Genomic DNA, 22,201 nt, shown 5'->3' on the forward strand with positions numbered 1-22,201 from the left:
AGCTGGCATCCCCAGAGGACGGAACAACCTCACACCGAGGGCTGGCCTTTGTAATTCTCCTAATAATCAAACAACCTCCACTGCCGCTCCATGGCCATCGCTAAAGCCTTCTCAAGGCGGCAGAGAGGCCATATCTGCAACAGTTTTGTCACGGGAAAGAGGTACTTTTTTACGACTAGCAGTAAAAGACTGCTTGGATTAACAAGTCAATACCCGGTCAGCACAGCTAAGACTGTGCTTCCGGAAGATTTCTTCTTGGAGTAATTGGCAGCCGGGACTGACGCACGAAATGGCTGCGACAACAATGCCTTCCAAAAATTGGTGACGCAAACATTGAATTGCAGTGTAATTACGGTGTGACAGGCATGGCATTAGCTGTTTGACATTAGTCATGGAAATGTATGCCCTAATGCACACAGTGACAGAGAGAGAAAGTGCTGAGGCCTAGAAAAATCTAATTAATATCCATCTCCATCACGATGTCAAGCGCAAACAGGAGATGGGCCAACTCGATACCTGAACAAATAGGTATCAGCCGCGTCCACTTTCCCAAAATAGATCCGGAGCCTTTTTGTCTCTGGCGCCGCAGCAGTGGCAGATTGGCCATGTCTCACGTTTCCCCGTGCAGCCCTCCTGGCCAAGGCTTGATTAGAGCAGATGATATCCACACTGAAGCGTGACAGTCTCCTCCGGCCAAGAGGACATGCTTTTCAGTCTGGACTCCACGTCTCTGATCAGGGGATCTCACAAGGTGAGGGGGGAAGATAGCGTGAGAGGAGAAAATGTAAAACACTGGTGTAGCCCTAGCAGCTAATAGAGGTATTGTGACCACAGCTATGACGAAACAACACGAAGGCGCTCCAGATCCTTCTAAATGGGCCTCCGGCAAATCTGTATTCACAAACACACTCGGTTGCTGAGGGCAGGAATAGAGAGTAAACAAATGCAACACACACAGACAGTGGCTGAGCTATGGCTCTGGGGTAGGCAGGCACAGTAACAATATGTCCTGCTGGACTGGAACATCATGAGGTGAATGCTACTGTTTATCCCATTGAACAAGGAGCTCTGTGAAGTCATAGTTCCTAAAATATGTCGCACTTACCTACACCATGCAATTTGGCACACACCTTTTGACAAGTTGCTGAAACGGCTATGTAACACTAACATATAATGCAATTGTATTATGCTGTTTGAACTAGATATTACATGGATCAAGCACTTTCATGTGCACATGGGTAACTGAATAAACCAACAATGAAAAGACTACCTTCTCCGGTGTCGATCTCCTATTGAATTTTGATTGGTCGAAACAATGTCACAGGCATCAAAGCACACGGCATAGTAAGTGGTGTAATGTTTCCCTCTGTCTTACCTCTTGCTGATAGTTTTTTTGTGTTGATAATTTTAGCAGCAAATTCCTGGCCATTGGACTTTTTAACGCATCGCCGGACAACGGAGAAGGCGCCCCTGCAATGAGACAAATTAATAAACAAAACAGCAACATGAGATCATGTGACAACTCTTATATTTTAGATTATAATCCCAGAAAACTAGATGAAATTGCTTGCAGTGCTTCTGGGTGTCTCCCTCATTTGTTGCGTGTGAGGGAAATCAGCTCAGAGGAAATTGTAATTGTAAGCCTACACAGGAACTAGTGTGCAGAAGTAACTTGAGCACCACAAAACTATCCAGGGAATAAACCAAAACATGTCAAATCTACTGTAGGCTATGCTAACTGAGTGTTGTATTAAGCCTACCATAGGTCTACCGTCTATTATGATTTCATCATGCATACTTGAAACTAAAAATGTATGGTTATAGGTGGAGTTGGGCGTACACAATAACTAGCTACTGCTAACTGCAAAAGATAGAACAGACGGGTTACAAAGTATCTTTCTACTTGGTGGTTTATGCGTGTAGTACTCGTGTGCTACAATGTTACAACGCACAGAATGAAACACATTGGATACATTTTTTAGATGGTTACACAAGTAGTCAGTGTAGCGTTCATCCCTGTGTGGCTCTCTACAAAACAATACGGAAAAATAACCCAAAAAGTAAAACAAATGATACAAAAAATAGATCGCGGGAAAGTTGTTGCCTTGAGATAAATAAACACTATACCTATAGCGGATGTCGTTTAGGTGTCCCATATCTATGGCACACCGAGGCATGGTAAACTCAGTACACGCAAGCCCTCCGACACTAGCTCGATATGTAACCTTATTCTAATAAAATGTTGTTGGACTATAAAGCTCCCTGAACGAGGATAGAAGCGATCATCTCTTCGTTGCGGGGGGGATGCCTTTCCTGTTTTTGACAACCTATCCTTGTCTTGTCAACAGTGGACTAGACACGCACAGCGAGAGTCTACGAAGCAGTACAGGAAAATGTATAACAACAATAGGATGATATATGTTCATGTCACTTACTTTCCGAGCTCTTCGTACAGCTGATATTCGTCTGTAAATCTGGTCGAGGTTACAATTGCAGCCATGTTGTGCAGGAGGGTATCGCCTCTCTTTTCCGTGACTGCCTCGCTCAGGTTTCGGGAGGAGATCTCGTAAACTCAAAGGGAAAGGGAGATACTGGAGCGACAGAGGGGAGAAAATAGTAGTGGTTTTAGCCCTAGTGGTGGTGGTTGAGGTAGAGAGAAAAAAAGGATAGTAACGCGATATTTCCTCTCTGGTCTCGAGCGCCACTGATCTAGGATCAGCTTCATCTACCTAAACGCTGTAGGTAGCCTATTATCAATCTTTGTTTAAAGTAACACTGACCCCAGAACAGATTATATGGGCTGCGTTATCCTGCGAGGGTAGTCGAGAAGAAAGCATACGTGATCTGATGCTGCATTGGCACAGAGATAGGGAAAGCCTAAATGAAAGTGACCTCATAAAATTATATCTAAGTGTGAATATTGCAGATTTCCACCTCTGAATTTCTCAGTGTAGACATTTGAACTGTAAAGATACGGAAAAGATAAACCTACTGTAAAGATAATCTTCCTGAAAAATTATGGTGTGAAGTGACTAGGTCTACCAGTAGGCCTTGACTGATTTTGGTTGATATCCATATGGGTTGAAAGGGATCTATCAGGTGTAACACCGACTTGCCTTGCATAGAATTTGATAGGATTTAATCACGATCAAACACATATGGCAACAAACCCCCAGAGCCAATCCATACCTGTCTCTCAGCACTTCTGATTCACGGTCCACTCTACGGCTCGGCCTTCCTTTTCAGAACGCAACGCTGCCTTTGCATGTCACCTGCACACCCATGCACACATTTCCTCCTGTCCTGCTTGCTACGTGTTCCTTCCTACCGATGACCTTTCAACATATTCCTTTGACTGCCCCTCCTATACTGGATGGAGCTCCTCTACTATCGCCTGACATGAACCCATTTTGTAACATAATGGTCTTCACTGTCATCATGCCCTAGGCCTCCCATGTCCAGCTGTCCCCTGCTGGCCCCTTTAACCCCCCCCCCCTCCCAGCTTCAACATTCATCAGAAGGATGTGACTCCCATCTCCCCAGGAGTCTGGAAGAGCTGCCTACTTCATTATCTGTACTAATGTCTCCATCATAACATGCTCATAAATCCAGAGAGCTGCTGCCGTGGAGAAATGTGTGTCTCGTCCCTCTGGGGTTATAGGTTGAGAAAATTGAACTAATTACTGTTAAGTCTCTTCTTAGCCTTAGAGTAGTACTTAACTGTAAGTTGTTGAAGCATCATCTTGATGTAATTGCATGCTCCACTGCAACGGTTTATCTGAGCTTTCATGAATTCTTGATGAGGAGTATTAGTATGACTTGTTTCACAGTATGTTTAAGTGTATTGCCACTGCTCCCGATCCTTGTCTGTCTGTGTGCACACATGCGTGTTTGTATAGAGAGAGTAAAAGACAGAATTTGTACAAGGCTGTGCTTCTGTTCGTGTATATCTGTTCAGATAAATTACATATCTGTATTTGTCAGTGTGTGTTTTAAGCAATGACTGTTTGTGTGTTCGTTTTTTTTTATTCAGAAAGAGAGATACAGTATGTGTCAATGTGAGCCTGTTCGTGGGTGTGTTTCTCTCACAGACCCGGAACTTCGTCTCTGAACTGGGCAAGCCCTTCACAGTCAGGCAACGTTGCGGAGGGAGAGTGCCAGTGATTATAGAGTGTTTGCAGTGAACACAAGAGCTGTGCTCCGGGCTTCTGCTGTAATTACAGGGAGGCTGACTGATATGAAAGCCTAGTTAGAGCGGTGCACAGGTGCCTCAAAATTAATTGCAGCATTTTCTATGATGTTCATGTCAGACAAGACTTCAGCATGCAGGATGGAGTGGTGGGTGGTAACAGTGGGATGTCAGATCATAGGAAGAGAAAGGAAAGAGGATCGTCATAAGGAGTGGACCAAAATGCAGCGTGGTATGTTTCCATCCTTTATTAGGGAATAGAAAACTCCAAAAACAAAAAAAAACAATAAAGAGAACAATCGAAACGTGAAGCTCAGAGTAGTGCTCACAGGCACCTATACCTAGACAAGATCCCACCTAGCACAAAGGGGATGTGGCTGCCTAAATATGATCCCCAATCAGAGACAACGATAAACAGCTGCCTCTGATTGGGAATCATACCAGGCCAACACAGATATATATTTACCTAGATGACCCACCCTAGTCACACCCCGACCTAACCAACATAGAGAATAACAGGCTCTCTATGGTCAGGGCGTGACAGGAGAGAGGAAAGAGAAGAGGGGGGAGAGGAGGAGGAGAGGTAGTTGCCACTTTCCTCTTTGCCAAATAAAAGCTGTATGTATCAGGGTGATTAGTGAAAGAATGCATGGTCCTATGCAAACAGTATCCATTTCCAAGCCAGTGCCGTTTGACCTCTCCTGAATGTACCAATTGTCAATATTATGTGTTATTATGATGTATTCCATTGGTGGTGTAGTGCTGCAATGGTGGTTGTCTCCTAGATTTAAAGGACAGCTGAACTCACTGATTTTGCCTGGACATTTCTGCTGCTCATTAAGAAAAAAACGAGACTTGACTCTTGGGGGTGTGGTTCGATGTGGGTATGTTATGTTCACTATCTCCTACCCTGGCAGTTATTGTTGTTTTTGCCTGTTGTGTCACTGTAGCAACAACATAGCCCCTACCACTTCCTCAAAATAGTCAGAATTACAGGTTATTTTTGTTGTTTTTGCCCAGAAGGTCTTAGTCTCGCAATTTTACATCTAGCTAAGGTGTTTGGTGCAGTATTTCTCAAGTAATTTCTTTAATGAAAAACTAGTAAGTGTACTGCAAAGCACAAGCTACACACTCTTTATCGGTGCCCTAAATCACTAGCTAGCTAGCTAAGTTCCATCTCTGTGTTTGTCAATGAAGCTAGATAGTAGAAGCTAGCAGGCACCTTGAGCTGGAAGACCACATTAGCTAAATCAGCTTATCAAGTGACTGGCGAGTGGCAACGTGTGTGCTTTGGTGCCATTTTGTTCTTACAACATTCTCACTATCTATTGCCATAGAGTGGGTCTGTCTGGCAGTGTTTCATAGCAAATCATGTTACAAAAACAGGTCGCGGCGGGACACAAGATGCTCGCGAATGGCTTTTGAATTTTGGAATATTGACAAGTGGCAGTGGATAACTTGAGTGATTATTATTAAACACATCAGCAAGTGGCAACTCCATGAAGGCTTAGGGGCTAAATTAGTAATTCCATACGCGCCAGGCCAAAAAACAGACCATGATTTGGGGATTTATACAAATAATTATCCATTTTTGGGGTTGATACGTTTTTCTTTATGGCAAATCAAGTCAGACCTTTCAAAGTGGAAATGACAAACTTTAGAAACCATTTAAAAACTCAAGTACACTACAAATACACTGGGCCCCCTGGTGGTAAGGGTAGCTAACAACACATCCGCCACGCTGATCCTCAACACGGGGGCCCCTCAGGGGTGCGTGATCAGTCCCCTCCTGTACTCCCTGTTCACTCATGCCTGCATGTCCAAGCATGACTCCAACACCATCAACAAGTTTGACGATGATCACCAACAACGATGAGACAGCCTATCGGGAGGAGGTCAGAGACCTGGCTGTGTGGTGCCAGGACAACAACCTCTCCCTCAACTTGATCAAGACAAAGGAGATGATTGTGGACTACAGGAAAAGGAGTACCGAGCACGCCAACATTCTCATTGAAGGGGCTGTAGTGGAGCAGGTTGAGAACTTCAAATTCCTTGGTGTCCACACAACCAACAAACTATCATAGTCCAAAAACACCAATACAGTCGTGAAGAGGGCACACCAAAACCTCAGGAGACTGAAAAGATTTGGCATGGGTCCTCAGATCCTCAAAAGGTTCTACAGCTGCACCATCGAGAGCATCACTGCCTGGTATGGCACTACAGAGGGTAGGGCGTACGGCCCTGTACATCACTGGGGCCAAGCTTCCTGCCATCCAGGACCTCTGTACCAGGCAATGTCAGAAGAAGGCCCTAAAAATTGTAGACTCCAGCCACCCTAGTCATAGACTGTTCTCTCTGCGACCGCAAGGCAAGTGGTACCGGAGCACCAAGTCTAGGTCCAAAATGTTTCTTAACAGCTTCTACCCCCAAGCCATAAGACTCCTGAACAGCTAATCAAAGGGCTACCTAGACCCATCTTTTACGCTGCTGCTACTCTCTGTTTATTATCTGCTTTCTGTTTATTATCTATGCATGGTCACTTTAACTCTATCTACATGTACATATTACCTCAATTACCTTGACTAACCGGTGCCCCAGCACATTGACTCTGTACCGGTACCCCCTGTATATAGCCTCGCTATTGTCATTTTACCGCAGTTACTTTTTCTCTCAATTTTTTACGCATCTATTTTTAACTTAACATGTTTTTCTTCTGAACTTCTTAAAGCTTGTTGGTTAAGGGCTTGTAAGTCTACACCTGTTCACTGTTGTATACGGCGCATGTGACAAATACAATTTGATTTGATTTGAAGTTTGCATTTCCTGCCAAGCAGGAAAATTCTCAGCAACAAAAGAGTGATCGAATTAAGATACTAAATATGTGTACTGTAGAATACTATACTATACTGTACACTGTAGTATTCCTCGATTGTGTAGTGCTTACTATAGAATTTTATAGTACGCTGTAGAATACTATACTCCAAACTGTATTATACCTTGATCATGTGTAGTACTTACTATAGAATTTTGTACAGTATTTGATTTGCATACACCCACCTATTCCACTCCCACCATATCCCAATGTGTGCCACCCATGAGTGAGAAACCTGCATTCCAAGAATAGGCCATATATTGTGTTCCCTACAGCTTGTATAAAAAGAGCAGAAGTGCTGAATTATTTGCTCAGACTGCAGTATTGCCTACAGGTTAAGGTAAATTTGCTCAAGGAAAAATTATTTGTAAAATATAGTACAATAAAATGTTGAGTACTACAGTCATGTCTGCAAAAACACTACAATAAATACAAGAGTGTACTAAAGTCGTCAAAAATACTACAGTAAAGTCTGCAGAAACAGTACAGTGAATACTATGGTATGTAAATATAGTAATACTACAGTATTTATACCATATTATACTATAGCATTATTTCATGTGGGTAGTTCTACACAAGACCTGATTCTCCACAAGCCAATTCAAACATACATACACACACTGAGACAATATAGCCCTCCCCTCTATTCCTGTTTTTGTTGCCCTGTCATCATTGTATTACATTGCATAATGTCTACGCGTAGCAAACACCTCCAGCCACGGCTGGCTGAAGAGCTTCCACGTTCCATAGTAAACAACTCCACTCCACAGCAGTGGAGAGAGATACAGTAGCGGTACCATTGAGGTTGAGTGACTCACTCAACAAGAATTACGCCAATTTGGCTGGTGGATGGAAATATCTTTCAAGAGCATTTCCTCACTTCCAAGTTCATGCTTCAACTGGAAGAGAGACTAGGAGTGAAGATTGGCATGGTGTGTAGAGCACAGCTGATAAGTAGAGGTTGGGCAAGAATTCAAGAGCTGAGAGCACCGCCTCCCTCATCGCCTCCCTCATCCAGCCCTATTGACTCTCTCTCTTTCACAGGAAAGGAAAAAAGTACTGTACTCAACATCTCTGCACCTCTTTCCAAATGCCTGTTTGTTATCTCTCTGTCTATCTGCACAGAGGAAGGATAAGCAAGACATTGTTATCCCCAATCATATGGTGAAACACCCAAACGAATATAGTACATATAGTTTACTATATACTGCATCTGAAAACAGGAGGCTGCTGAGGGAAGGACGGCTCATAATAATAGCTGCAATGGAGTGAATGGAATTGTATCAACCACATGGAAATGATGTGTTTGATACCATTATATTTATTCCTTTCTATCCATTGTGATGAGCCTGTTCTCCCCAATTAAAGTGCAACCAGGCACCTGTGGTATCTGAGTCGCTATGTCTTTCTGCACAGAGGGAAGATGAGCCAAGACATTATCGGCAAAATCATATGTTGAAAAACCCTAATTAAAAACATGTAGGTATCTGCATAAAGCTGTTCCTTTCCATTTTCTGGCAAACTGTGGGATATCATTACTGTTTATTCATTTTTATTTATTTCACCTTTATTTAACCGGGTAGGCTAGTTGAGAACAAGTTCTCATTTGCAACTGCGACCTGGCCAAGATAAAGCAAAGCAGTTTGACACATACAACAACACAGAGTTACACATGGAGTAAAACAAACATACAATCAATAATACCATAGAACATCTATATACAGCTGGCCATGGTGGTGAAGTAATTACAATATAGCAATGAAACACTGGAATGGTAGAATGTGCAGAAGATGAATGTGCAAGTAGAGATACTGGGGTGCAAAGGAGCATGATAAATAAATAAATACAGTATGGGGATGAGGTAGATTGGATGGGCTGTTTACAGATGAGCTATGTACAGGTGCAGTGATCTGTGAGCTGCTCTGACAGCTGGTGCTTAAAGCTAGTGAGGGAGGTAAGCTTTAGTGATTTTTGCAGTTTGTTCCAGTCATTGGCAGCAGAGAACTGGAAGGAGAGGTGGCCGAAGGAAGAATTGGCTTTGGGGGTGACCAGTGAGATATACCTGCTGGAGCGCTTGCTACAGGTGGGTGCTGCTATGGTGACCAGTGAGCTGAGATAAGGCGGGGCTTTACCTAGCATAGACTTGTAGATGACCTGGAGCCAGTGGGTTTGGCGACGAGTATGAAGTGAGTGCCAGCCAATGAGAGCGTACAGGTCGCAGTGGTGGGTAGTATATGGGGCTTTGGTGACAAAACGGATTGCACTGTGATAGACTGCATCCAATTTGTTGAGTAGAGTGTTGGAGGCTATTTTGTAAATTACATCGCTGAAGTCGAGGATCGGTAAGATAGTCAGCTTTACGAGGGTATGTTTGGCAGCATGAGTGAAGGATGCTTTTAGGTTCGGAATAGGAAGCCGATTCTAGATTACATTTTAGATTGGAGATGTTTAATGTGTCTGGAAGGAGAGTTTACAGTCTAACCAGACACCCAGGTATTTGTAGCTGCAGGCTGTCAATTACAACACCATAGGTTTCTACTAATGACCTATTTAAAAGGACAGTTCAATCCAAGGGCTAATACCCTTTACCAAGGGACACTGGAAATGTGTCCCTGCCCATTTTTTGGTCATCACACAGGTTTAAAGGGTGACCGCTTAACAGCTCTGCTGTGTTTTAGTGTGTTTATACCACAGTATGTATCCACTGTCCACACTATGTTCATGTGTACTACACATGACTTCACTCCAGGGCCACAACCCTTTCTTTAATTTCAACTCAAAACGCTAGAGGTTTCTGACTCTGAACATATCAGACTGCTTATGTTGCCGTTGTTGCTGTGTGACGGATCGCTGTGACGTCATTAAAGGTCACTCCCCCCCAGCTGACCTCCTGGACAGCACACTGTGTGTCTCACCTCGGTGATTTATAGCTTGTGTCACTTCACAGGAATCAGCTCGCTATATGGTTTTTGCCTTAGACCTACAGGGCCTGAGTTTTGGAGTTTAAAGCTGTAGTGGCTGGCTTCAGAAAGCCCCAACGTTAATTCAAAGCATTCTTGGCTAATCTCATTCCCAGATTACAGTTTCAGTGTTTGGGCTGTGATGATAGTACTATGCATATATCTATATGGAATGTGTGCACACACACACACGCAATGACACATATTAATTTCCACAAAGTTTGTTGCCTCAGTGTCTTTAGATATTTTTGTCAGGTGTTACTATGGAATACAGAAGTATACAGGTAATTACAAGCATTTCATAAGTGTCAAAGGCTTTTATTGACAATTGCATGAAGTTGATGCAAAGAGTCAATATTTGCAGTGTTGGCCCTTCTTTTTCAAGACCTCTGCAATCCGCCCTGGCATGCTGTCAATTTACTTCTGGGCCACATCCTGACTGATGGCAGCCCATTCTTGCATAATCAATGCTTGGAGTTGGTCAGAATTTATGGGTTTTTGTTTGTTTGCCTCTTGAGGATTGACTACAACTTCTCAACGGGATTAAGGTCTGGGAAGTTTCCTGGCAATGGACCCAACATATCGATGTTTTGTTCCCCGAGGCACTTAGTTATCACTTTTGCCTTTTGGCAAGGTGCTCCATCATGCTGGAAAAGGCATTGTTCGTCACCAAACTGTTCCTGGATGGTTGGGAGAAGTTGCTCTCGGAGAATGTGTTGGTACCATTCTTTATTCATGGCTGTGTTCTTAGGCAAAATTGTGAGTAAGCCCACTCCCTTGGCTGAGAAGCAACCCCACACATGAATGGTCTCAAGATGCTTTACTGTTGGCATGGCACAGGACTGATGGCAGTGCTCACCTTGTCTTCTCCAGACAAGCTTTTTTCCGGATGCCCCAAACAATCGGAAAGGGGATTCATCAGAGAAAGTGACTTTACCCCAGTCCTCAGCAGTCCAATCCCTGTACCTTTTGCAAAATATCAGTCTGTCCCTGATGTTTTTCCTGGAGAGAAGTGGCTTCTTTGCTGCCCTTCTTGACACCAGGCCATCCTCCAAAAGTCTTCGCCTCACTGTGCGTGCAGATGCACTCACACCTGCCTGCTGCCATTCCTGCGTAAGCTCTGTACTGGGAGTGCCCCGAACTCGCAGCTGAATCAACTTTAGGAGACGGTCCTGGCGGTTGCTGGACTTTCTTGGGCGCCCTGAACCCTTCTTCACAACACTTGAACCGCTCTCCTTGAAGTTCTTGATGATCCGATAAATGGTTGATTTAGGTGCAATCTTACTGGCAGCAATATCCTTGCCCGTGAAGCCCTTTTTGTGCAAAGCACTGATGACGGCACATGTTTCCTATCAGGTAACCATGGTTGACAGAGGAAGAACAATGATTCCAAGCACCACCCTCTTTTTGAAGTTTCCAGTCTATTATTCGAACTCATATAGCATGATAGAGTGATCTCCAGCCGTGTCCTCATCAACACTCACACCTGTGTTAACGAGAGAATCACTGACATGATGTCAGCTGGTCCTTTTGTGGCAGGGCTGAAATGCAGTGGAAATGTTTTTTTGGGGGATTCATTTCATTTGCATGGCAAGAGGGACTTTGCAATTAATTGCAATTCATTTGATCACTCTTCATAACATTCTGGAGTATATGCAAATTGCCATCATACAAACAGGCTTTGTGAAAATGTATATTTGTGTAATTCTCAAAACTTTTGGCCACGACTGTACACACAGATGTTCAACACAAGTGACAAAATCACCAACACATTGTGTCAGAGTCTCTTTATGAATGGAAAGCCGCAAACGGCAGAACGCATTTCAGTATACCATTAGCATCAAGCTATACATAGACACTTACCGGTATGTCAGGATATGTACCTCTTTTCAAATGGCGAGAGAACAGATAAGGCCTTCAAACAGCATGGCCTTGTTGCCCCCCTCGGAAGCCTTCCTCTCCCTTTCTGTTTATGTAACTCTGTACATCAGATCTCAATTCTGACTCACATGCATCCTGCCTATTACTTACAAACTGACCTGATCCCCGAATGAAAGGAGAAAGAGTGAGGAGGAAGAAGAATATGAGAAGAAGGCGATGAAGAGGGCGGAGGAGGAGGATGAAGAACATGTTCCTACCGCTGTAGGAAAGAGGCAAAGAGCAAGAGAAAATCAGATGAAATGAGAGAGAGTGGGAGAAAGAGCGAGAGATCAGACAAGAGGGAAGGGTGAGACTTGGCTGCAGGGAGAAAGGAGGAGGCAGGGAAGTAGTAGGCAGCTTGTTGCTGGAAATAAGACATGTACAGTGTTTCTCCCTTCTGTGTGTGGGATTGCTGCAGAATTGCTGAATGTTACCTACATTATATACAGTACAGTCATAATCACACATTAGTTCCTACACAAATGGCTTATAGGCAAGAGATGCAAGCCTCAGATTTGATCTGATCTGATGTGATCTGGCTTCTATAATGTGACACATCCAAACCCTAAGTGTCACCCTGATCCAGTCTGCTCCAGTTACGTCTGCATTCTTTCACATTCCGTGATTTGCTAGCCGGTATATCACACTTACAGTGTGAGCCACATACACTCTTAGAAAAAAAGTAGCTATCTAGAACCTAAAAGGGGTTGTCAGCTGTCCCCATATGAGGAGCCTTTGAATAACCCCTTTGGTTCCAGGTAGAACCTTTACCACAGAGGGTAATACATTGAACCCAAAGGGGTTCTATGTGGAACCAGAAAGCGTTCTCCTATGGGGACAGCTGAAGAACCCTTTTGGAATCTTTTTGTCTAAAAGTGTATGTCTGGAACGTGGCTTGGGTTTTGGGTGTACTGTACTGTGACCGCACTGGAGAGCACAACAGCCACAGAATTTCTGGCTGAGTTTATGCTGGCCACTCCCCAATTTATGATTTTGATGCAGTGAGGTGTTGTTTAGAGTTGGTTAGGCAACAGAGGAGTATGCCATAAGCAGCGTGTAGCCTGGACGGTCCATTATATCACCAAGTACAACTTTTAAAAAAGTTCAAGAAATATCCCTCTGGGTGTCTGAGTGTCATTCTGATGTTGTCCTGTTGATGGGCAGATGAGACGTCAAAAACTCATCCTCAACATCAATCTTACAGTTGCACCCTCCTTGGTGGCCAGGGGACAGCCAGTGACTAAGATCCAGTCTCATGTAAGTCTGTCAGTCCTGCCTGTCTGTCCACGTGCTCCTTCCATCCCTCTGAGGACTAAAAGAACAGAGAGGACCTCTGCATCTGGGAGCCCACATTCTTAAAGAGGGCTTGCAGTTTGCACACCTTACAGTGCTTCATCTTACTACTATTCCCCCTCCCTGCTGCCCCCTGGCGCCTCGCCTTATCCAGCCAAGGTGTCCACATCCCCCCATGGAGCTGAGGGGTCCACCATGTGGTCATCAGGTGGTTCGTCAGGGGGGGGCACCTGGTTGTACTCGGCCAGTCTGGCCAGCAGTATCTTGACCACCTCCGGCCGTGCATCAGCCAGGTTTGACATCTCATAAGGGTCCCGGCGTTGCCCCATGTCCTGCCACTGCTGGACCCCCCCGGGCAGGGTCTGAGGCGGCACACATTCCCCTACATTTTCAGTCAGCAGCTTCCAGTCTGCAGCCCGTATGGCTGCCCGCACTGCTGTGTCCCAGATGCCGAAGCTGTTGATGGCCTGGAGTCTGCCTCACTGGGCCATCGAGATACCGGGTCGATATTGAACAGGATAGGCCTCCCGGGTGGTGCAGTGGTGAAGGGCGCTGTACTGCAGCGCCAGCTGTGCCATCAGAGTCCCTGGGTTCACGCCCAGGCTCTGTCGTAACCGGCCGCGACCGGGAGGTCCGTGGGGCGATGCACAATTGGCCTAGCGTCGTCCGGGTTAGGGAGGGATTGGTCGGTAGGGATCTCCTTGTCTCATCGCGCACCAGCGACTCCTGTGGCGGGCCGGGCGCAGTGCGCGCTAGCCAAGGTTGCCAGGTGCACGGTGTAGCCTTCGACACATTGGTGCGGCTGGCTTCCGGGTTGGATGCACGCTGTGTTAAGAAGCAGTACGGCTGGTTGGGTTGTGTATCGGAGGACGCATGACATTCAGCCTTCGTCTCTCCCGAGCCCGCACGGGAGTTGTAGCAATGAGACAAGATAGTAGCTACTACAACAATTGGATACCACAAAATTGGGGAGAAAAAGTTAAAAAACATTTTAAAAAAAGATATTGAACAGGATCTCAGTGCGGGGGTAGGGCAGCCCCTGGCTGATGCCCCCCCACACCAGAGACAACGGGGGGAGGGGGTACCATTCAGAAACATGGATCAGTGCCTCACCTTCCCTTTCCGCTTCAGGAATGGGCTGTGGACGAAACCCACTGCTCGCACTCCCCCTTCCCAGTAGGTACCCTTCTCTCCACGCATGGGCCAGTTGCAGCCCCCAGAGAAAGGCTGGCCCCCGTTGTCTGAGAAGTAGACCAGAACAGAGTTCTGATAGAGGCCACTGGTTCTCAGCTCCTGCACCAGCTCCCCCACACTCTCGTCCACACAGCTCAGAATAGCTGCATAGTGTTGTCGCAGGCAGTTGTCCGGGCTACTGCAGCGTCGCAGAAAGTGGTTTGGTGCCTGCAGGGGTGTGTGGATGGCTTGGAGTGCCAGGAACAGGAAGAGGGGCTTCCAGGGGTCATGGGCCCTCAGGATCTTCTGAACCCTGGATGGAAAGAGGAGTAGGCCACCAGGTCTGGGTTACTTCTTTATATAACTGAGACGTTATGTAAAAGACATCAACTCTGTTGTGTCCTAATCTTTGAAATAGCTGAAGACTTTGAAGTGCCCAATTATAATCAAATGCGAATCACTTTATCAAGAACACTCTAAAAACCTCTTCATTCTGTTTCCAACATGCACAGTAGTGTTTAGTACTAGACAAGCTCCTTTTCGTACATGAATTACAACACCACGAAAGATGTGTGTAAAGGATGACCTCACCTCTTTATGCAGAGTGTTGCTGAGTAGTTACTGCTCAGCTCCAGGTCGTCTCTCCCCGTCGTGCAGGTCAAAGCCGCAGGCCTCAGCCTGGTCACAGCTCTCATAGGAGAAGTGATCACCACTGCCAGTCAGGGAGCCTAAGAAGTTATGGAAGCTGTGGCCCGTGGGCAGGTAGCCCGGCCGGCAGAAGCCCAGGTGCCACTTCCCTACCATCTGGGTGCTGTAGCCTGCCTCCTGCAGTCGTTCAGCCAGGGTGGGTGCATCTGAGGGCAGGCACAGGGGCAGGCACAGGGACTGGCACAGGGACCGGCACAGGGACAGGCACAGGGACTGGCGCGCCCGGATGATGGAATGCTGGCGGCCCGTATGGATCGGGTACCTGGGAAAAGGGGGAGAGGAGGGGAAGATGAGATGAGAGCTAAAGCAAGATTGTCAGAACCAATTTATTGTCAGGGATCACGGTTAGAACCTTCAAACTATTGTTCCAAACACATACATACCTATTCAAAACAACATGCAATGTTCACCGTCCAGTCATGAGCTGGCTGCATGAGGGCGAGCAAATTGACTGGACATAGCAGTTCTCCAGCTTCACCCCCTAACCAGCCAGCTGGTCCAGGACCGGAGTGTGGACGTCCGAGCCATGGTAGCCCACGTCCCCATAGCCCTGGTCATCCACCAGGATGAAGATGAGGCCGAGAGGCACGCAGCAGAGACAGCCTAGTATGGCCCCTCCGAGCAGAGGGAAGTCCGACTTGACAGCACCTCTCATAACCATCATCAGTCTGGAGGGTAGTGTATGTCTGAGATCTGTTACTCCGATTCAGACCAGGATTGCGAAGCAATGTCTGGGCTGCGTGTGTCTGTCTGGGTTGTGTGTTTCTGTCTGGGCTGTGTGTGTATGTCTGTCTGGGCTGTGTGTGTCTGTCTGGGTTGTGTGTTTCTGTCTGGGCTGTGTGTGTCTGTCTGGGCTGTGTGTGTCTGTCTGGGCTGTGTGTGTCTGTCTGTCCGGGCTGTGTGTGTCTGTCTGGGCTGTGTGTGTCTGTATGGGCTGTGTGTCTGGACTGTGTGTGTCTGTATGGGCTGTGTGTGTCTGTATGGGCTGTGTGTGTCTGGGCTGTGTGTGTGTGTCTGGGCTGTGTGTGTCTGTCCGGGCTGTGTGTGTCTGTCTTGTCTGTGTCTGTCTGTCCGGGCTGTGAGTGTCTGTCGGGGCTGTGTGTGTCTGTATGGGCTGTGTGTGTCTGTATGGGCTGTGTGTGTCTGTCTGGGCTGTGTGTGTCTGTATGGGCTGTGTGTGTGTGTGTGTCTGGGCTATGCGTGTCTGTCTGGGCTGTGCATGTCTGTGTGTGTGTCTGGGCTATGCGTGTCTGTCTGGGCTGTGCATGTCTGTGTGTGTGTCTAGTTGGAGGTACAGAGGCTTCTCCTTCACAGGAACCTGCCACATTCGCACACAAAATGTCCACACACACACACACACACACACACACACACACACACACACACAACTGACAACATTTATCCAAAATTCTAAATAAAAATATTGTCATTTAGAGCATTTATTTGCACCCCCAGATCATCACCGATTTCACAGAAATTTGGTGGAGGATCAGTGATGATCTGGGGGTGCTTCATTAAGGCTGGAATCGGGCAGATTTGTCTGTGAAGGACACATGAATCAAGCCACGTACAAGGGTGTCCTGGAAGAAAACTTGCTTCCTTCTGCTCTGACAATGTTCCCCAACTCTGAGGATTGGGTTTTCCAGCAGGACAATGCTCCATGCCACACAGCCAGGTCAATCAAGGTGTGGATGGGCGACCACCAGATCAAGACCCTGTCATAGCCAGCCCAATCTCCAGACCTGAACCGCATTGAAAACCTCTGGAATGTGATCAAGAGGAAGATGTATGGTCACCAGCCATCAAACAATGCCGAGCTGCTTGAATGTTTGCGCCAGGAGAAGGTATAGTTCACAGGGTGAAAAACAATGTTGACACCTCCTGGCCATGAGGTAAACTACAATCCTTCAACCACAAGCTCCAGCTGCGTTGACAACTACAGTGCCTTCTACAGACACAGCCGCTGCTGCTGGGGCTGAGGGAACATAGGGCTGAGGGAACATAGGGCTGAGGGAACATAGGGCTGAGGGAACATAGGGATAGTGCTGAGGGAACATAGGGCTGAGGGAATATAGGGCTGAGGGAACATAGGGCTGAGGGAACATAGTGCTGAGGGAACAGAGTGCTGAGGGAAGATAGGGCTGAGGGAACATAGGGCTGAGGGAACATAGGGATAGTGCTGAGGGAACATAGGGCTGAGGGAATATAGGGCTGAGGGAACATAGGGCTGAGGGAACATAGTGCTGAGGGAACAGAGTGCTGAGGGAAGATAGGGCTGAGGGAACATAGGGCTGAGGGAACATAGGGCTGAGGGAACATAGGGATAGTGCTGAGGGAACATAGGGCTGAGGGAATATAGGGCTGAGGGAACATAGGGCTGAGGGAACATAGTGCTGAGGGAACAGAGTGCTGAGGGAAGATAGGGCTGAGGGAACATAGGGCTGAGGGAACATAGGGTAGACCCTGTGAAAAGTCTGCTGTGGAAAACAACAAGCAGAATCAATGCCTCCCGTCCCTCACGTTTCAGTTTAATCATAGATAATAAGCCTTGAAAACACAGAGCATCAATCGATCTGTCTACGCTCCTGATGCTCATATGGAGAATCATATTGATTTATTAAGTTACCTTTCCGTAACCATAGGAAAGCACCGGTTTTGCTCTCATTCAATTCCCAGAACAGAAGCTTTATCAATTATTATTTCCTCCGCACAGTATTAGTGATATTAGACCTATTAGTGGTCAAATTGAAGTAATGACGGAAGATTTCTTTTCAGTTCTGAAGCCTGTAGTTGGATCAGAATGTGACACTTGTGGCTGGATTCTCAAAAGCACATTATCTGACAGAGTGACATAAGGGAAGTATTTGACAAGTAGATCTTCATTAGTGTAAGTCAACATAGTACAGTACAGTAGTACCAGACAACCATATCCTATTTCAGAGGACATTCACTCGCCATCAAGATCTGAAGCGAATATGAAAATAGATTTCGACAAAGTATTACTCTTTCATTGCCCAATACCATTTGAACAAAATCACCATTGGTAACCACTCATACGTGAACGCACAGTGAACCCTATCTGGTGATCAGTGAGTAGAGCAGCATCACATCAATAGTGGGGTAGTATTTGATATGTGTATATTATATATACCTCACATGCGACCCATGATAAGATTTTGTCATTAGTTTTGTAAATGTTTCTCTTTATCTGACTCCATTTAACATGACAGTAAAACCATGTGCAATCAAGTATTATGCGTTTAGCTGACTAAGATAAAGAAATGGTCATGAGAAGTGAATATCAAAGCAAGTATGATTGAATAACTTGGACAGGTGAATGGATTCACATAGGCTTAAGTTACAAGGCAGCACTGAGATTAACGAAGCATAATTCTAGGCATATATATCCTAAAGTTAACTTACAAGACAAAGCAGGAAACAGAGGCTTAAAAGCCTGGGAAATGAGAAAGTATCATAAAACCAAACCTCCAATGTACAGGATACGAGAGAGAACAACAACAGAAATTTCATTTCTAACATCTGAAGGTGTACATTTTTCAAAACACAACCAACCACCACTGACCAATCAAACGATACCAAGTTTACAGTAACCTGATTACCCAATGCAAATACACAATGAAATCCCTTTGCATAGAGTCATTTAGTTCACCCTGTACAGATACAACTGACCACAGAGATCATACATCCATGTAGGTAGCTTCAGAGTTCTACTCAGAGAACAAGTTTCAGATAGAATAATACTATAGTATCCATGTCTGGTATCACGTATATCACATTCCATAGTCAGTCCTCTGGATACTATAGAGAGAGAGACACATTTTTGGCCCTTCAGAATCTTGAGCCATTTCCATGCGGACGGAGGTGACAGAGAAATAACCGAACAAACAGAAAAAAACATCTACCAGTTTTAAAAAACACAACACACTCTCGGTAGTGATAGGATCTCATGGAGATATTGTTTCAATGTGGTAGGATCATGGCGGACAACCCCATTTGGTGATTTATGTTTACCGTGGGCAAAAAAGTATGGTTTAAATATGTGGGTTTGACTAAATGAGCCCACAGTATGTAACTCAACCCTAGGCTGTGTGTGAATTGACACTGTGTCAGTGTGCCTGCTGCCTCTACTGCTTAGTGTGCAAGCATTTGTGTTCTCCATGACAGAGACAACAGCGAACTCCCAAGAAATCTTTTGGAAAGAAAGAAGCGTAGAGTATATAAGGCAGGTGGGATTTATTCATGAGAAGACTAAGTGACTCATTGTGTCTTGAGGTTCTTAGGCAGGTAGACATGCAGTCTCTCAGGCAGGTAGGCAGGCAGGCTCTCAGGTAGGCAGGCTCTTAGGCATGCAGGCGGATCTCAGGGAGAGAGAAAAAGACGTTTGGGGGTGAACAATAGATCCATCCTCACTGGCAGGGTTTTTATACTCATCCTACTAAAGAGAACAAATATGAAAAATGTCTAACCGTGGTAATACATTCCCAAGACACTGATTTCTCACAGAGACACTAGCTTGTTCTTAGTTATAAATGATGTGGGTGTTAGCAAGTGGCTGAGAAAACATAGTGGTAACCAGTCATCAGTGAGAGAAACAATTTAAATTAAGTGGAGGTGAGATCCGCCGAGGTCACATAAGATTGAAGACAAAGAGACAGACAGACAGACAGACAGAGTCAAGCAGTGGAGGACATCCAACATGACACATGTCAGTGAGAATCATGTAAAACCTGCTGTACTGTACAGCCTAAAGGAGATATTTCACAATTGCCGCTCTGAAATTCACCTCATCCTATACAGTCCCACTGGTGACAGAATTCATCATTCACACAGACACATTTACACTCTTGCACACACACACACACACACACACACACACACACACACACACACGCGCACACGCACACGCACACGCACACGCACACACGAAGACCGGGTGGCTCGACGTCACATATAGGCCTCCCTCCATTGAGAGATACTATTTCTGTGTCTCCCTGACGTCATATCTGAAGATGATACCGCCACTGACCTTGTAATGCAGTCCCAGTAATACTCTGGTATCATTTTTGCTATCACAGTGGAAACCCAATACTTTCCCCATAAATCTCAATTTCCATAGGAAAGACAACAGTACCAAAACTAGCTCAGGAAACAATTTGTCTTTCAACACCATTCCATCATTACATGAAATGAAAAACTTTGAGAAATGAACTAGTTGTACTGTACTTTCTCCTCCTTCCTCGCAGGCTAGCCCGTGACTGCATCCTTCCCATTATCGCCTGAGGAGAGTAGCGCTATGTTAGACTTATCCATAATGAAGAGGTTTACACAACCCTAGAGCTGCCTACTATAGCACTGGAGTGGAGTCAGTCTGTGGGTGACAGCTCATTCCGGTAGCTTAACAGAGAAATACATGCAGACTGCTGCGCGGATATTCCTGTAGCAGGGGGTAGTAGGGGAGGAAGGGTTCCTTGACCGATAAACAACCCAATGCTGCTGAGAAATTGTCTTTCATTTTAAAAGTAAGAGGAGGATTCCTACCACAGGAGGAGGATTCCTACAGTATACTTCACTGACATTCAACCAGCTGGCACATGAGAAAGGTGTATGTAGCAGGTATGGATCAAAGAGGGCCACATGGCTCTCTTCCAGGTCTAAGACACTCAGCATCTGGCACAGATAGGCAGAGTGACCAGGGTAGACCCCAGGGAGGTATGGCAAAGAAACATCCTCTCACTGTCAACTGTTTATTTTCAGCAAACTTCAGGTGTAAATATTTGTATGAACATAAGATTCAACAACTGAGACAAACTGAACAAGTTCCATAGACATGTGACTAACAGAAATGGAATAATGTGTCCCTGAACAAAGGGGGAGGGGGGGGGGGGTTCAAAATCAAAAGTAACAGTCAGTATCTGGTGTGGCCACCAGCTGCATTAAGTACTGCAGTGCATCTCCTCATGGACTGCACCAGATTTGCCAGTTCTTGCTGTGAGATGTTACCCCACTCTTCCACAAAGGCACCTGCAAGTTCCCAGACATTTCTGGGGGGAATGGCCCTAGCCCTCACCCTCCGACCAACAGGTCCCAGACGTGTTCAATGAGATTGAGATCTGGGCTCTTCGCTGGCCATGGCAGAACACTCACATTCCTGTCTTGCAGGAAATCACGCACAGAAGGAGCAGTATGGCTGGTGGCATTGTCATGCTGGAGTGTCATGTCAGGATGAGCCTGCAGGAAGGGTACCACATGAGGGAGGAGAACGCACAGCGTTGAGATTGCCTGCAATGACAACAAGCTCAGCCCGATGATGCTGGGTCACACCGGCCCAGAACATGACGGACCCTCCACCTCCAAATCGATCCCGCTCCAGAGTACAGGCCTCTGTGTAACGCTCATTCCTTCAGCGATAAACGTGAATCTGACCATCACCCCTGGTGAGACAAAACCGTAACTCGTCAGTGAAGAGCACTTTTTGCCAGTCCTGTCTGGTCCAGCGACGGTGGGTTTGTGCCCATAGGCGACGTTCTTGCCGGTGATGTCTGGTGAGGACCTGCCTTACAACAGGCCTACAAGCCCTCAGTCCAGCCTCTCTCAGCCTATTGTGGACAGTCTGAGCACTGATGGAGGGATTGTGCGTTCCTGGTGTTCCAGAATCTGTACAGAAGCACCAGATCATCAGAAAACAGTAGACATTTGACTTCAGATTCTAGTAGGGTGAGGTCAGGTGCTGCAAACTGTTCTACTGCCCTCGCCAATTTTTTGATATATACAGTGGCTTGCGAAAGTATTCACCCTCTTTGGAATTTTTCCTATTTCGTTGCCTTACAACCTGGAATTAAAATGGATATTTTGGAGGTTTATAATCATTTGATTTACACAACATGCCTGCCACTTTGAAGATGCGAAATATTTTCGATTGTGAAACAAACAAGAAATAAGACTAAAAAACAGATACTTGAGCCTGCATAACTATTCACCCCCCAAAGTCAATCATTTGTAGAGCCACCTTTTTCAGCAATTATAGCTGCAAGTCTCTTGGGGTATGTCTTTATAAGCTTGGCACAT

The 22,201-nt window shown here is 45.8% G+C and overlaps 1 protein-coding gene and 1 pseudogene across 9 annotated transcripts in view; both read right to left on the minus strand.

Annotated features, from left to right (window-relative positions):
* Positions 1-2,604, minus strand: part of LOC139381196 (calcium/calmodulin-dependent protein kinase type II subunit gamma-like) — a 135,212-nt gene extending 132,608 nt beyond the window's left edge. For 7 of the 9 annotated variants that reach the window (XM_071124634.1, XM_071124630.1, XM_071124636.1 and 4 more), the window contains exons 1-2: positions 2,436-2,602; positions 1,376-1,470 (exon numbers count right to left, since the gene is read on the minus strand). In XM_071124634.1, the coding sequence (XP_070980735.1) occupies positions 1,376-1,470; positions 2,436-2,500 (160 nt within the window). In that variant the 5' untranslated portion in view covers positions 2,501-2,602. Of the gene's footprint in view, positions 1-1,375; positions 1,471-2,435 lie in introns of all 9 variants that reach the window. The other 2 variants (XM_071124635.1, XM_071124631.1) reach the window with 1 other exon arrangement.
* A 10,649-nt stretch (positions 2,605-13,253) lies between these two features.
* Positions 13,254-15,776, minus strand: LOC139381753 (arylsulfatase I-like; annotated as a pseudogene).
* Between the last annotated feature and the right edge of the window lie 6,425 nt (positions 15,777-22,201).

This window comes from Oncorhynchus clarkii, chromosome 23 (genome assembly GCF_045791955.1).
Source record: "Oncorhynchus clarkii lewisi isolate Uvic-CL-2024 chromosome 23, UVic_Ocla_1.0, whole genome shotgun sequence".
Classification (NCBI taxonomy): Eukaryota; Metazoa; Chordata; class Actinopteri; order Salmoniformes; family Salmonidae; genus Oncorhynchus; species Oncorhynchus clarkii.